Here is a 12978-nt window from a genome sequence, read left to right as displayed (position 1 = left end):
ACTCCCAAGTTGCTAAGATTGGAAGAACTCATACCAAATTACTCTGAAAATTTATTAAGGGAAGGAATTTGCCCTGCCTTTTTCAAAGGAGGAACTATAATTCATCCTCCATTGATGAGAAAAAGCTCTTCTTTTTTTTTTTTATTAAAGTTTTATTTATTCATTTTAGAGAGGAGAGAGAGAGACAGAAGGGGGAAGGAGCAGGAAGCATCAACTCCCATATGTGCCTTGACCAGGCAAGTCCAGGGTCTCGAACCGGCAACCTCGGTGTTCTAGGTTGATGCTTTATCCACTGCACCACCACAGGTCAGGCGAGAAAAAGCTCTTCTTTACAAAACATTGCCCACTAATAAATGTAGAAGGAATAATTAGAATTAGAAAAATTACCATTTTGTGATTTTCAATGAAATAATTTAGGCAAAAACAATAGATGAAAGATTGTTGAGAGACAGGGTATTCTCAGGGTGCCTATTAGCACCCCCAGATTCTAACTGTCCAGGGAAAACTATTTTAGAATGGAGTGGTCTGGTTATCTCTTCCTTACCCATGTAGTCAACATAGCTTCACTGATAGTGGATTTACCTACATTATGTGCTCACATGAATTCAGTCTGACATCACTATGACCCATGACCTATGGACTATTCTAGCAAAGCATGTTTAGCCTGAATACAGTCTTTGGAGTTCCTGTTTACAGGAAACACAGGGTATAAAAGTATAATTGGACACTTTGAAAAATGCAGATTGTGTAATAGTCTATAAAATGACTGTCCTTAACCACTTTAAAGTCAGGCTGTACAGTATTTACAAAATGATTGCCCTTAATCTCTTCAGAAGTCATTGGGTGAGTGGGCATAGGGTCATGGGAAGGACTATTCTAAATTATGGAGATCAGAGATAAATATTATATACATGAAACTTGGTTGGATCTTAGTTAAAGGGGGGAAAAGTTGTAAGAGATGTTTGGGAAAATCCAAATATGCACCTTCTGTTATGGAGAAGAAATTATTTTCTTAGGTGAGCTAAGGTATTGTGGGTACAGGACCATGATGGCGAACTTATGACACGCATGTCAGTAGTGACATGCGTAGCTATTTTCAATGACATGCGGCTGCATGCTGAAAAGGACGTTTCATCCTCGGCTCCTACATGGCCAGGTGCAGAAGCCAAGGATAAAACATTTGCTGTAGTGTAGACACTCTGTACCAGAGGTCTGTAGGCCAAAAAACCAGAACTCCGGGAGCATCTAGTTCTGGGACTTCCGGTTAGACCATTAGGGGATCTTTGACCTCACTTCCGGCCAGCAGAGCAGGGAGCAGCAGAATGCCGCAGGGGACGCATCTCTGGGGGCCCTGTGATCACCATTACAAGCAACCACATAACCACAGCAGCCATCATCCAATCTACTGTTCTGAGGTGTTGTAGATTTCTAATTGACCATCATTACTAAGATAAGTGAGGGGGAGGATGGGAGAGGCGAGGGCCTGTGCTATGGGTGCCATTTCTCACCATTAGAAATAGCAGTAGCCATCTTAATTTACATAAGATGCAACTTGCAGAATTTCAAGATAGCATCTGGGCTCAGGTATTTGTTGACTTGAGGTCAAAGCTTGAGAATCTGGAAAGGTGCCACTTGGAGAATCAAGAGGAGTGCCACTACGAACAGGAAATTTGGAGTGCCTGGAACCAATTACCAAACACTTTTAGCACCCTGAAAAATATAGCAATGGCTTTACTCACAATTTTTCCCTCTACGTACTTTTGTGAGACCTTATTCTCAGCGTTAAATAATATTAAAACCAACAAAAGGAACAGATTGACCAGATGAAGTTAGTAGCGCTTGCTTGGGCTTGAAGTGTACAAAATACCAACTTTCAATTGAAGATTTAGCCAATGAAATTCAGCAACAAAAAAGTCACTAATAGGTTAGTTAAAGAATTACCCCTCCTCCTCACTTATCTTGGTTCACGGCACCCCACACAAGTTAAATAATATCAAGACCAACAAAAGAAACCAACTGACAGATAAACAAAGAAGTCACTAAGCAGGTAAGTTAAATAATTAGATTTTGGTTTATTAAATACAGTTATATATTACAATTATACATTTTTGTTATTTAAACTATAAATATTGTGAAATTATGGGTTTTTTTCTCGAAGTGACACACTACCTGAGTTATGCTCGGTTTTTTGGCGAATTTTGACACACCAAGCTCAAAAGATTGCCCATCACTGGTATAGGAGAATATCCTTTATACATCGTACCTTGCTCCTCAAAGTGTGGTAGATGAATGCATAGTATTGGCATCATCAGAGAGTGTTAGAAAACCAGAATGTCAGGTACCTCCTCTGACCAGTAGGATCAGAATTTGAATTTTAACAAACTATCCCAGTGATTCATAGACACATCAAGTTTGAGAAACACTGTTTTAGGACATGCACGGTTGTGGTATTTGGAAGGAAAATGTTATGATATCTGTAACTTATTTTAAAACTAGAAAGCCCGGCGGTCATACAAAATGACCGCTGTTCTAGATATTATAAATTGTAATTAAAATGATTTGTGCAAAGGTGTCTGCTAATTCAAACTGAATTACCCAGGGCAGGCGGCGAGGACGCCCCTTTGCTTAGTGCCCCACGGGGTTTCCCCCTTCTACTTGCTTAATTGCTTAAAGTAGAGTGCAATGAAGGAAACCACTGGCGGTACATTTCTTGCCAGTATGCCTGATACCTGAGTCTTCTTAGCGGTACATTTCTTAAGAGCCACCGCTAGCTCAATAAATAAAGGTGATTTAAATAATAAAATGTTAATTCACATGTCAAAGATCTCTTTGTACACAACATTTCTTGTGTAGATCTTTCCATCATTTTTAAGCTCGCCTTGCAGAGGACCATCAATTATTTTTAATTTTATGTCCGTTCTTTCATGAACTCTTGAACAGGCAACATAAAATTGACTGTGTCCAAATGCAGGCTCAGGTAAAAAAATGCCAACATGCTTAAGCGTTTGGCCCTGAGACTTATTGATGGTCATAGCAAAGGCAAGTTTTACAGGAAATTGTCTACGTCTCAATTGAAACGGCAACCCTGTTTGAGATGGAGCCAAATCAATTCTTGGAATGACATGTATTTCACCTTTAGAGGAGCCAGTCAAAGACTTAGCTATTATGACATTATTTTTCAATTGGAGAACCTCTAGTCTTGTACCATTGCAAAGACCCCTTCTGGTGTTAAGATTTCTTAACAGCATAATAATTGCTCCAATCTTTAACCTCAATTTGTGAGGTGGCGTGCCAGAAGGCGACAGGCTATTTAAAAATTCCATTGGAAAGTTGTTGGCACTCGCTTTATTATCAGCTACAACGGAATCAACATTTAAATATGTCATGTCGTTCCCTTCTCTGCCTTTGTTCAAGGGACTCATTTTGTCGAGACGGGCTTTTTTGTCTTGCATCTGAGGCAAGCCTTGTTTCTCTATGCTCATCAGTCTCATTTTGCTGAGAAAGATACATTTGCTCTGTGACTGAAGCAAGCCTTGTCTTTCTTTGCTCAGTGGTTTCTTTTTGTCGAGAAAGCCGTTTTTGTGCAGCTTTAGCTCCTTTTCTCTCCTCTTCAGTGCTGTATTTTCTAGGAGGCATTCTTAAAAGAAATTACGTTAAGACGTAGATTTTATGTAAAACAGATGATTGCCAATGCAAACAAATGTTCGCCTTCCCCCTGACATGCTCAGTTTGCGTTCAAGCCTTAAATTGTTTCAAAAGCAGATGATTGCCAATGCAAACAAATGTTCACCTTCCCCCTGACCCGTTCAATTTGCGTTCAGCTGTGGCAACTTCACCCCATTGGCTAGTACAGTTATGCAAGCAACCAATAAGCTATCGGCGACAAACAGACATTTAAGCCGCATATAATAAAGATGGTTCTAGCCTGACCAGGCGGTGACGCAGTGGATAGGGCGTCGGATTGGGATGCAGAGGACCCAGGTTCGAGACCTCGAGGTCGCCAGTTTGAGCGCGGGCTCATCTGGCTTGAGCAAAAGGCTCACCAGCTTGATCCCAAGGTCGCTGGCTCAAGCAAGGGGTTACTCAGTCTGCTGAAAGCCCGTGGTCAAGGCACATATGAGAAAGCAATCAATGAACAAGTAAGGTGTCGCAACGAAAAACTGATGATTGATGCTTCTCATCTCTCTCTGTTCCTGTCTGTCTGTCCCTGTCTATCCCTCTCTCTGACTCTCTGTCCCTGTAAAATAAATAAATAAATAAATAAATAAATAAATAAATAAATAAATAAATAAATAAAATAAAATGGTTCTGTAGGGCCTGACCAGGCAGTGGTGCAGTGGATAGAGTGTTGGACTGGGATGTGGAAGACCCAGGTTCGAGACCCCTAGGTTACCAGCTTGAGCGCAGGCTCATCTGGTGGGGTTACTCGGTCTGCTGTAGCCCCCCCTTCAAGGCACATATGAGAAAGCAATCAATGAATAACTAACGTGTCGCAACAAAAAACTAACGGTTGATACTTCTCATCTCTCTCTGTTCCTGTCTGTCCCTATCTATCCCTCTCTCTGACTCTCTCTGTCTCTAAAAAAAAAATGGTTCTGTAGGAAGAAATAGAGTGGGGGAGGAAAAAGAGGGAAGGATAGGAAACCAAATATGGTAAAATATTAACAGTGGTTAAATCTAAGAAATGGTATGTAGTTTATTCTTTGTATTATTTTTTTAATTTTCCTGTAAGGAAGGTTTCATAATAAAAACTTGGGTTAGTAGGAGTTAAATTTTGTTGAACTTGACCAAATACTTTGCCCAGGAAACATATTTATGAAGGCTAAGCAGTATATTTAAACAGTGGAAGTATTCTAAGACAGTGGTCCCCAACCCCCGGGCCGTGGACCGGTACCGGTCCGTGGACCATTTGGTATTGGTCTGCAGAGAAAGAATAAATAACTTACATTATTTCCGTTTTATTTATATTTAAGTCTGAACAATGTTTTATTTTTAAAAAATGGCCAGATTCCCTCTGATACATCCATCTAAGACTCACTCTTGACGCATGTCTTGTATGTTCGACAATTATATTTAAAAATACCACAGTTTTGCCTGACCAGGCGGTGGCGCAGTGGATAGAACATCAGACTGGGATGCGGAGGACCCAGGTTCGAGACCCCGAGGTCACCAGCTTGAGCATGGGCTCATCTGGCTTGAGCATGGGCTCATCTGGCTTGAGTAAAAAGCTCACCAGCTTGGACCCAAGGTTGCTGGCTTGAGCAAGGGGTTACTCGGTCTGCTGAAGGCCTGTGGTCAAGGCACATATGAGAAAGCAATCAATGAACAACTGAGGTGTCGCAACGAAAAACTGATGATGGATGCTTCTCATCTCTCTCCGTTCCTGTCTGTCTGTTCCTATTTATCCCTCTCTCTGACTCTCTGTCCCTGTAAAATAAAATAAAATTAAATTAAAAAAATACCACAGTTTTTACACCGGTCGCATAATTTTATTTTGTGCATTTATCCATCCCACCCTAAAGGCCGGTCCGTGAAAATATTTTCTGACATTAAACCGGCCTGTGGCCCAAAAAAGGTTGGGGACCACTGCTCTAAGAGGCTCATAATAATTCCTAAAACTCTAATATTTAATTAATATTTAATTTTCTCACTTATATTAATAGGAAGATAACTATGTATTATGTGATTATATAAGGTTTTTGTTTCTTCTGGTATATATATTACTTATTGAAAAAAATAACCTTTAAAAGGGTATTTTTGAAGTTAAGGATTATTGCATAACACAGCTACATGTAATGTTTTCTTATTTCATAGTCTGTTAAAAATAAGTGGGTACTCTAAGGATGTTAACTAACTTTGTCAGCTTTGTCACTAGTAACAATAGCTAACATTTGTTGAACACTCATTCCATGCTGGGCATTGTGCTAAGAACTGTGGAAAGATTAGTGAGTGAGAGAAATGTAGTTCCTGCCCTTATCTTGTTTACTATCTAAAAGATGAGAAAAAAATTCTTTGTCTAGTCCTAACTAGCCTTTACATGTCATTTATATCTTATTTTGCTTAATTATTAACATTTAACACTATACAAAACTTTAGGAACATTTTATTTAAGAGCTTATAAATACAAACTGTGTGAGACAGTCTTTTGACAAAGTTAAATAGGTTGGTATACATATATGTTAATAATTATATTTTAATATTGCCATTTAATATCACATGCAGGTGAATTATAAGAGAATAGCTTTAAAATGAATCTAAACACTAATCATGCATTATTTTTGGCCTCAGGTGGTTACCCTAACAGCTAATGATAAGACAAGTGTGTCCTTCTCCTCCCTCCGGGGACAAGGTGTCATTTATAATGTCATTGTTTGGGACCCATTGCTCAATACATCTGCTGCTTATGTTCCTGCTCACACATATGCTTGCAGCTTTGACACAATGGAGGGTAACTGTTCTTCTCTTGGTGAGTATTTGAACTTTGCAAATTCTTCTTTGGCTTTGCAGAACTATATCAGCTAATATAGAACTTAAGAATATTTAAAAATACTTTTGTGTAATATTCATTCATTCATTCTAAAAATGCCTTTTAGGACCCTATACTTTCCCACTCTCGGCTCTCTATTCTCAGCACTGGGATATAGAAGTGAAAAGACAAAATACTTCCGCTTCTGGAGCTTCTATTTTAGTGGGGAGATGAGAGAGACAAGAGAAATCCATGACATATATAATACGTGAGAAAGGGATGACTGCTGAGAAGCCACAGTGAGGTAGTGGGACAGGGAGGTGAAATGTGGCGGGGAGAGGAGTTTGAGGTAGCATGGCCAGGGAAGTCCTTGTGGGAAGGCAGTGTTTCAGTAGAGACCCGAAGCGAGGCAGCGAGGCGTGTGTGGGGTACATGCCAGTAAAGGGAACAGTCCTTGCGGAGTCCCTCAGCCGGGAGCATATTGGTGTGTTTGAACAACGGCAGTGAGAACAGCTGGGGGAGCCCAAGGGGGAGTAGTGCAGGGGCAGGCTGCTTGTGAAGGTGGGCGACTACCAGAGAGCTGCTGCCAGGGAACTGGGAGACTACCCGCATGCGGCTGCCCAGGGAACTGGGAGACTACCCGCATGCGGCTGCCAGGGAACTGGGAGACTACCCGCATGCGGCTGCCCAGGGAACCGGGAGACTACCCGCATGCGGCTGCCCAGGGAACCGGGAGACTACCCGCATGCGGCTGCCCAGGGAACCGGGAGACTACCCGCATGCGGCTGCCCAGGGAACCGGGAGACTACCCGCATGCTGCTGCCAGGGAACCGGGAGACTACCCTCATGCTGCTGCCCAGGGAACTGGGAGACTACCCGCATGCTGCTGCCAGGGAACTGGGAGATGACCTGCATGCTGCTGCCAGGGAACTGGGAGACTACCCGCATGCTGCTGCCCAGGGAACTAGGAGACTATCCGCATGTGGCTGCCCAGGGAACTGGGAGACTACCCGCATGCTGCTGCCAGGGAACTGGGAGACTACCCGCATGCTGCTGCCAGGGAACTGGGAGACTACCCGCATGCTGCTGCCAGGGAGTGGAAAGAAAACCAGTGGCCTTTTAGGTTGCAACACGTAGCTTTTATTCGGAGTGAAATTGAAAGGCATTGGAGGGTTTGAGCAAATATTGCCTTGATTGGAGTCATATTTTAATGGGATCACTGTGACTGGTTTTTGAGAAAAGTCGGGGGCAAGAGCAGAAACAGTTGATTAGCAGTCCGTTGTAAGCCAGATGAGAGATGACAGTTTTCATTAGGTACAATGAGGGCAGTAGAGGTTTGGCAAGATCATTCTGTATGAGTGTGCTTAACATTTTATTTTGAAATAGTTCCAAGGAAAAGATGTAAAAATAGTACTCAGAATGTCTGCATAATCTTGACCCAGATTTCTCAAATGCTAATTAACATATTCTGCTGTTTTCTTTTTATTCTATTTGTACCTCTCTATAGTATTCTTCTATAAAGAAGAGCTTTCTCTCAACAACTGGGAGTGAATTACAGTTTCTCCTTTAAAATAGGCAGACTATATTCTTTCCTTTATCAATTTCTAGCAACAGGTCTTAAAACAAGCAGAATATAGCATTATTTTTTGTTTTTTTGTTCTTTTGGGTTCTTCAATCTCAGAAAAGCTGATATATAGGGTATGTATTAAGTCCTACAAATTCTGATCCTTCTATCTTATGTTTTTTATTTAAATATATGTCTTTATGGTATCTTCAACTAAGCACTGTTAAGTGTTTTTCACACGAGTTTGTGTAGGTGTTTGTGTTTTGGTTTTAGTTCAGGGATTCTTCTCTTATGTTTATCTTAAAGAGTCATGATGGTAATGAATTTAGTGAGCATTTTTTTCTTTTCAATATGCCCTATCTTTCAAATCATGGTTCTGTGTTTAAGTTTGTGCCTATTAAGGATCACGGGACATGGAATCTGTGGCATCATGAAGCATATTGTGATGTATTGTTTTTATAATGCTACATTTCTTTTTCTAAAGCAGTAAGTGTAATTGATGAGATAGGTAGTAATTTGTTCATGTGTGACTTACAGTGTAATACGTGTTCTTTTATATTAATGTAGTTTTAGTTAAAGTTTGTTATGGAAAACTTCAGTCAGCTTCTACATAGCATTATTCAGCCTTAACAATTTTCATTCATAGGCATTATCTTGTTTCAGTTGTACACTCACCTGTGTCTCTGCCTCTTGACCTCCTTTATCACTGGATTCTTTTAGAGCAAATCCCTGAATCATTTCACTCAAAGAATTTCAGTACCTGTAGTTTAAAGATAAGTGCTATGTTTAAAATATATAGCCACAGTATCATCAACACAAGATTCAATTAAAAATATTGAAGGTAATTCCTTAATGGCTTTAACAGCCAATGTATACATTCCCCAATCATCCCAATTGCTTTTATGGTTTGTTGGTTTGTTTGATCAGGTTTCAGATGAGGGCTGAACGTTTTATTAATGTGTCTTTTTTTTTTTTTTTTTTTTTTTTTTTTACAGAGACAGAGAGTGAGTCAGAGAGAGGGACAGACAGACAGGAACTGAGAGAGATGAGAAGCATCAATCTTAGTTTTTCATTGTGCATTGCAACACCTTAGTTGTTCATTAATTGCTTTCTCATATGTGCCTTGACCGTGGGCCTTCAGCAGTCTGAGTAACCCTTGCTGGAGCCAGCGACCTTGGGTTCAAGCTGGTGAGCTTTTCCTCAAACCAGATGAGCCTGCGTTCAAGCTGGCGACCTCGGAGTCTCGAACCTGGGTCCTCTGCATCCCAGTCCGACGCTCTATCCACTGCGCCACTGCCTGGTCCGGCTCTTTTTTTTTTTTTTTTAAGTTTATTTATTTATTTACAGGGACAGAGAGAGAGTCAGAGGGAGGGATAGACAGGGACAGACAGACAGGAATGGAGAGAGATGAGAAGCATCAATTATCAGTTTTTCGTTGTGACACCTCAGTTGTTCATTGATTGCTTTTTCATATGTGCCTTGACCGTGGGCCTTCAGCAGACCAAGTAACCCCTTGCTTGAGCCAGCGACCTTGAATCTAAGCTGGTGAGCATTTTTTTTTTAAATTTTGCTCAAGCCAGATGAGCCCGCGCTTAAGCTGGCAACCTCGGGGTCTCGAACCTGGGTCCTCGGCATCCCAGTGCAATGCTCTATCCACTGTGCCACCGCCTGGTCAGGCTAATGTGTCTTTTATATCTGTTTTAATCCAGTTCTTCCTCCTCCCTGCCTCCTCTCTCTCTTGTAGTTTATTTATGAAGAAACAGAATTACTTGTTTTCAGTACTCTCTCCTCCTCCTTTACCGCTTCCTCCCTGCCCCTCCCCCTGGAATATGTTACGTACTTCTATCAGGAAGCATATATTTATTTCTCTGTTTGTTATACCAGCAGCCATTGCCTACGTACAATTATTCATTTAGGGGTGGCAAGGATATTTTTAAAATAAATTACACATGTATGGAATAAATTATTGTCAGTTGACTTTGCTTTTTTTCATGAAGCTTTGTTCTATTAATTAAATACAAATTATAAAATTGCATGTAATATCCACTAAATTTTTATTTTTTAGGAAGAGTTTCTACCAAAGTGTTTTTCACACTTTTTGCCCTGCTTGGTCTCTTCATTTGTTTCTTCGGACACAGATTCTGGAAAACAGGTATTATGTCTGATGTAGTTGCTATTTATGTATATGCCTTGTGGTCTTTTTTCTTAAATGCTTTGGGAAATTTATGACCTGTAAGGGGAATAAGCAACTGTTTATCTTCACTATTTTCATAGACTTGTGGCTAAGTTGTTTTAGTAAAATGCTACTGAGTTGCTTACTATTTGTATTTTTTCTCTTTTCTCAATAATGGAGTACAATCTCCTCTTGTTAGGAGAATAAAATTTGATTTGTGCCAAAGACTTCTTCAGTCTTTGCTAGATCGGCTAGTTAGCTAAAGATAACAGGTTAGAAATCAGAAAGCCAGTGTAAAAAAATGTGTGTGGATTTTGGTGATGGTGATGGTGATGGACATGGCTTCATATAAATCAGGCTGTAGGGCTTCATGTACAGTGAGCCTGAAATATCTGCTGAAATGGGAACTCCAGTGCACTCAGTGAAACCCAGTGCGGGCTGTGGAGTAGGCTATAAGTTATGCTCACTGAATTTATTTGAATTTTAGGAGTTGCCTTTTGTGTAGGTAATGTTTACAGTTACAAAAAAAATCCTTATTTAATTCATTAACAAGGAGTATAAATGGAATATCAAGGGGAGAGTGAACATAATCCTGATCTCATAAAACTCTTTAAACTTGCTTAAATATATGGTTTGAATAGCAATTCTTTTTCCTCCATCACTATACTGTTTTTTCCTTGAGAAGAGACTATTGTGAAGACTATTTAATTCCTCAGAGTGAAGAATGATTCTGTAGCAAAGCATTTAATTGCTTAACTGTATGCAAGGTCACAAAGATATCACTAGGGGCTTCAGTGGATAAAGACAAGGAAGGGTTGATTGCTCATCCTAAACAGGAGAGGATGAGTTAATAGGAGATAAAAGTCACATTTGACTTTAGAATATTAGTTTTTACCTTTAAATTTTAATTTTTACTTGTGTTACAAGTTAACATTTAGTGTGCAATTTCAGCTCTAACACAGTGACAAAAGTACTATTCTCGTTTTAAGAAGAAAGTATAAAATATATTAAAATGAGCTGTGAAATAAAGCAGTTGAATTTGACCTTTATACAAGAAGGCATTTCCTATGGTTAATACTTTAATATTGTACCTATTTAATAGTCATATTTACTCCCAGTGGGTTCTAAATTGTTCCTGCCTTTTAGATAATTATTTCTCTTCTCTGAATGCCTTAATGTGTAAGCATGAATTTGTATATTAGATATTTAAATTGCATTGTAAAAAGAATCCCTAACTGTAGCTTATGTTTCTTCCCTTTCCCGGTGGTTTGCTGTTAGAATTATTCTTCATAGGTTTTATCTTCATGGGACTCTTCTTTTACGTACTGATTACAAGACTGACACCTGTGAAGTATGATGGTAAGTAAGAATAATGTCGTTTAGGTGTTAAGAAAGGAAGATGCTGTGTTTACACTTCACCTTTGCTTTACTGTAGTGGGTGTGTAAAATACTGTTAAACTTATGTTCTAACCATCTTTTCTAAACTGCTCATTCAGACTTTCACTTCCAAGTTTTTGGTACTTGCTCAGTTACTTGGAACTTAGGGAAATAAAGGGCCATATGGATTAGAAACCTGTATTCCAGCTACGTGGTATATTGAAATATGAGATTTACAAGTCAAAATGTTAAGATTTTAAAATTTTATTTAATTTTATTTTATTTGGTGAGGAGGGGAGGCAGAGACAGACTCCCTCATGCGCCCCGCCTGGGATCCATCCGGCAAGCCCACTGGGGGTGATGCTCTGCCCCCCTGGGACCCTTGCTTCCTTGCAAACAGAGCCATTTTTTTAGTGCCTGAGGCAAGGCCATGGAGCCATACTCAGTGCCTGGGCCAACTTGCTCTAATTGAGCCTTGTCTGTAGCAGGGGAGGAGAAGAGGAGAGCAAAAGGGGAATGGTAGAGGAGCAGATGGGCACTTCTCCTGTGTGCCCTGGCCGGCCAGGGCCTTAAGGTTTTCTTTACCTTAAAACAAACACAACTCCTCCTTCCTTCTCATGTGTGACAGAATGCTTGTGAACCCTTCTTCCTCAGCCTCACTTTATATGTTGTGCCAAGCCTTTCTTGTCATTAGTCCTGGGAGCTATAGCTCTCGCCACTGTTCATGTCAGAGACTGGTTTCCCCCTAGGAGGTTCAGGCTGGTTTCAGGGCACTGCTGAAGAGCCCTCCAACGTCCTGTTAGTGCCTGACCAACAGCAAGTCTAAGGATGGCTCTGGTAATGGTATATTGTGTCTACAGCACGCAGTCAGAGAAGTTCATCTTTATTCTTTGTGCAGTTCGTCTGATTCTGACAGCCATCGCTGGAGTCATTGGTGGGATTTTCTTGGTAGCTACTTGGTGGCGATTTGGAACCCTCATGCTCTGCATGCTGTGTGTTGGACTGGTGCTAGGCTTCCTTATCTCGTCAGTGACTTTCTTCACTCCGCTGGGTAAGAGATGCGTACTAATGTAGTGTGTGTTCGGTTTGTTGTTTGAAAGGTCTTATTTGGGCTCTCCAGTTGTAGAGTTCTGGAAATTGGCCTTTGATAATGTGGCACTTGAGGAGGGACCAGTACTTATAAGAATCTCTCTTTCCTCAAAGGCACCTGTAATAGATGATTTACAGAGGCCTATTATAGGTAGCTTTTGTATCTACTTGTTGTGATAAAGTGTGCTTTCTGTTAGATTTAATGGAGGTAAGGGGCATTTTTAATATATGGCAGAACAGTGTTTCTTTTTTGTTTGTTTTTCTTTTAACCCCTGGAACTCTTTCTTCAGATGAATCTTAAGCAGAAGC

General features: G+C 40.4%; 1 protein-coding gene across 1 annotated transcript in view; it reads left to right on the top strand.

Moving 5' to 3' along the window:
* The window catches only part of TM7SF3 (transmembrane 7 superfamily member 3), a 45293-nt gene that overhangs the window by 22113 nt on the left and 10202 nt on the right, over positions 1-12978 (top strand). Inside the window, exons 6-9 of the mRNA XM_066353353.1 lie at positions 6289-6466; positions 10096-10182; positions 11482-11562; positions 12479-12631. Coding sequence (XP_066209450.1) covers positions 6289-6466; positions 10096-10182; positions 11482-11562; positions 12479-12631 — 499 coding nt within the window. The remainder of the gene's footprint in view (positions 1-6288; positions 6467-10095; positions 10183-11481; positions 11563-12478; positions 12632-12978) is intronic.

This window comes from Saccopteryx leptura, chromosome 1 (assembly GCF_036850995.1).
Source record: "Saccopteryx leptura isolate mSacLep1 chromosome 1, mSacLep1_pri_phased_curated, whole genome shotgun sequence".
Taxonomy (NCBI): domain Eukaryota; kingdom Metazoa; phylum Chordata; class Mammalia; order Chiroptera; family Emballonuridae; genus Saccopteryx; species Saccopteryx leptura.
This window is presented reverse-complemented; position numbering and strand designations above follow the sequence as displayed.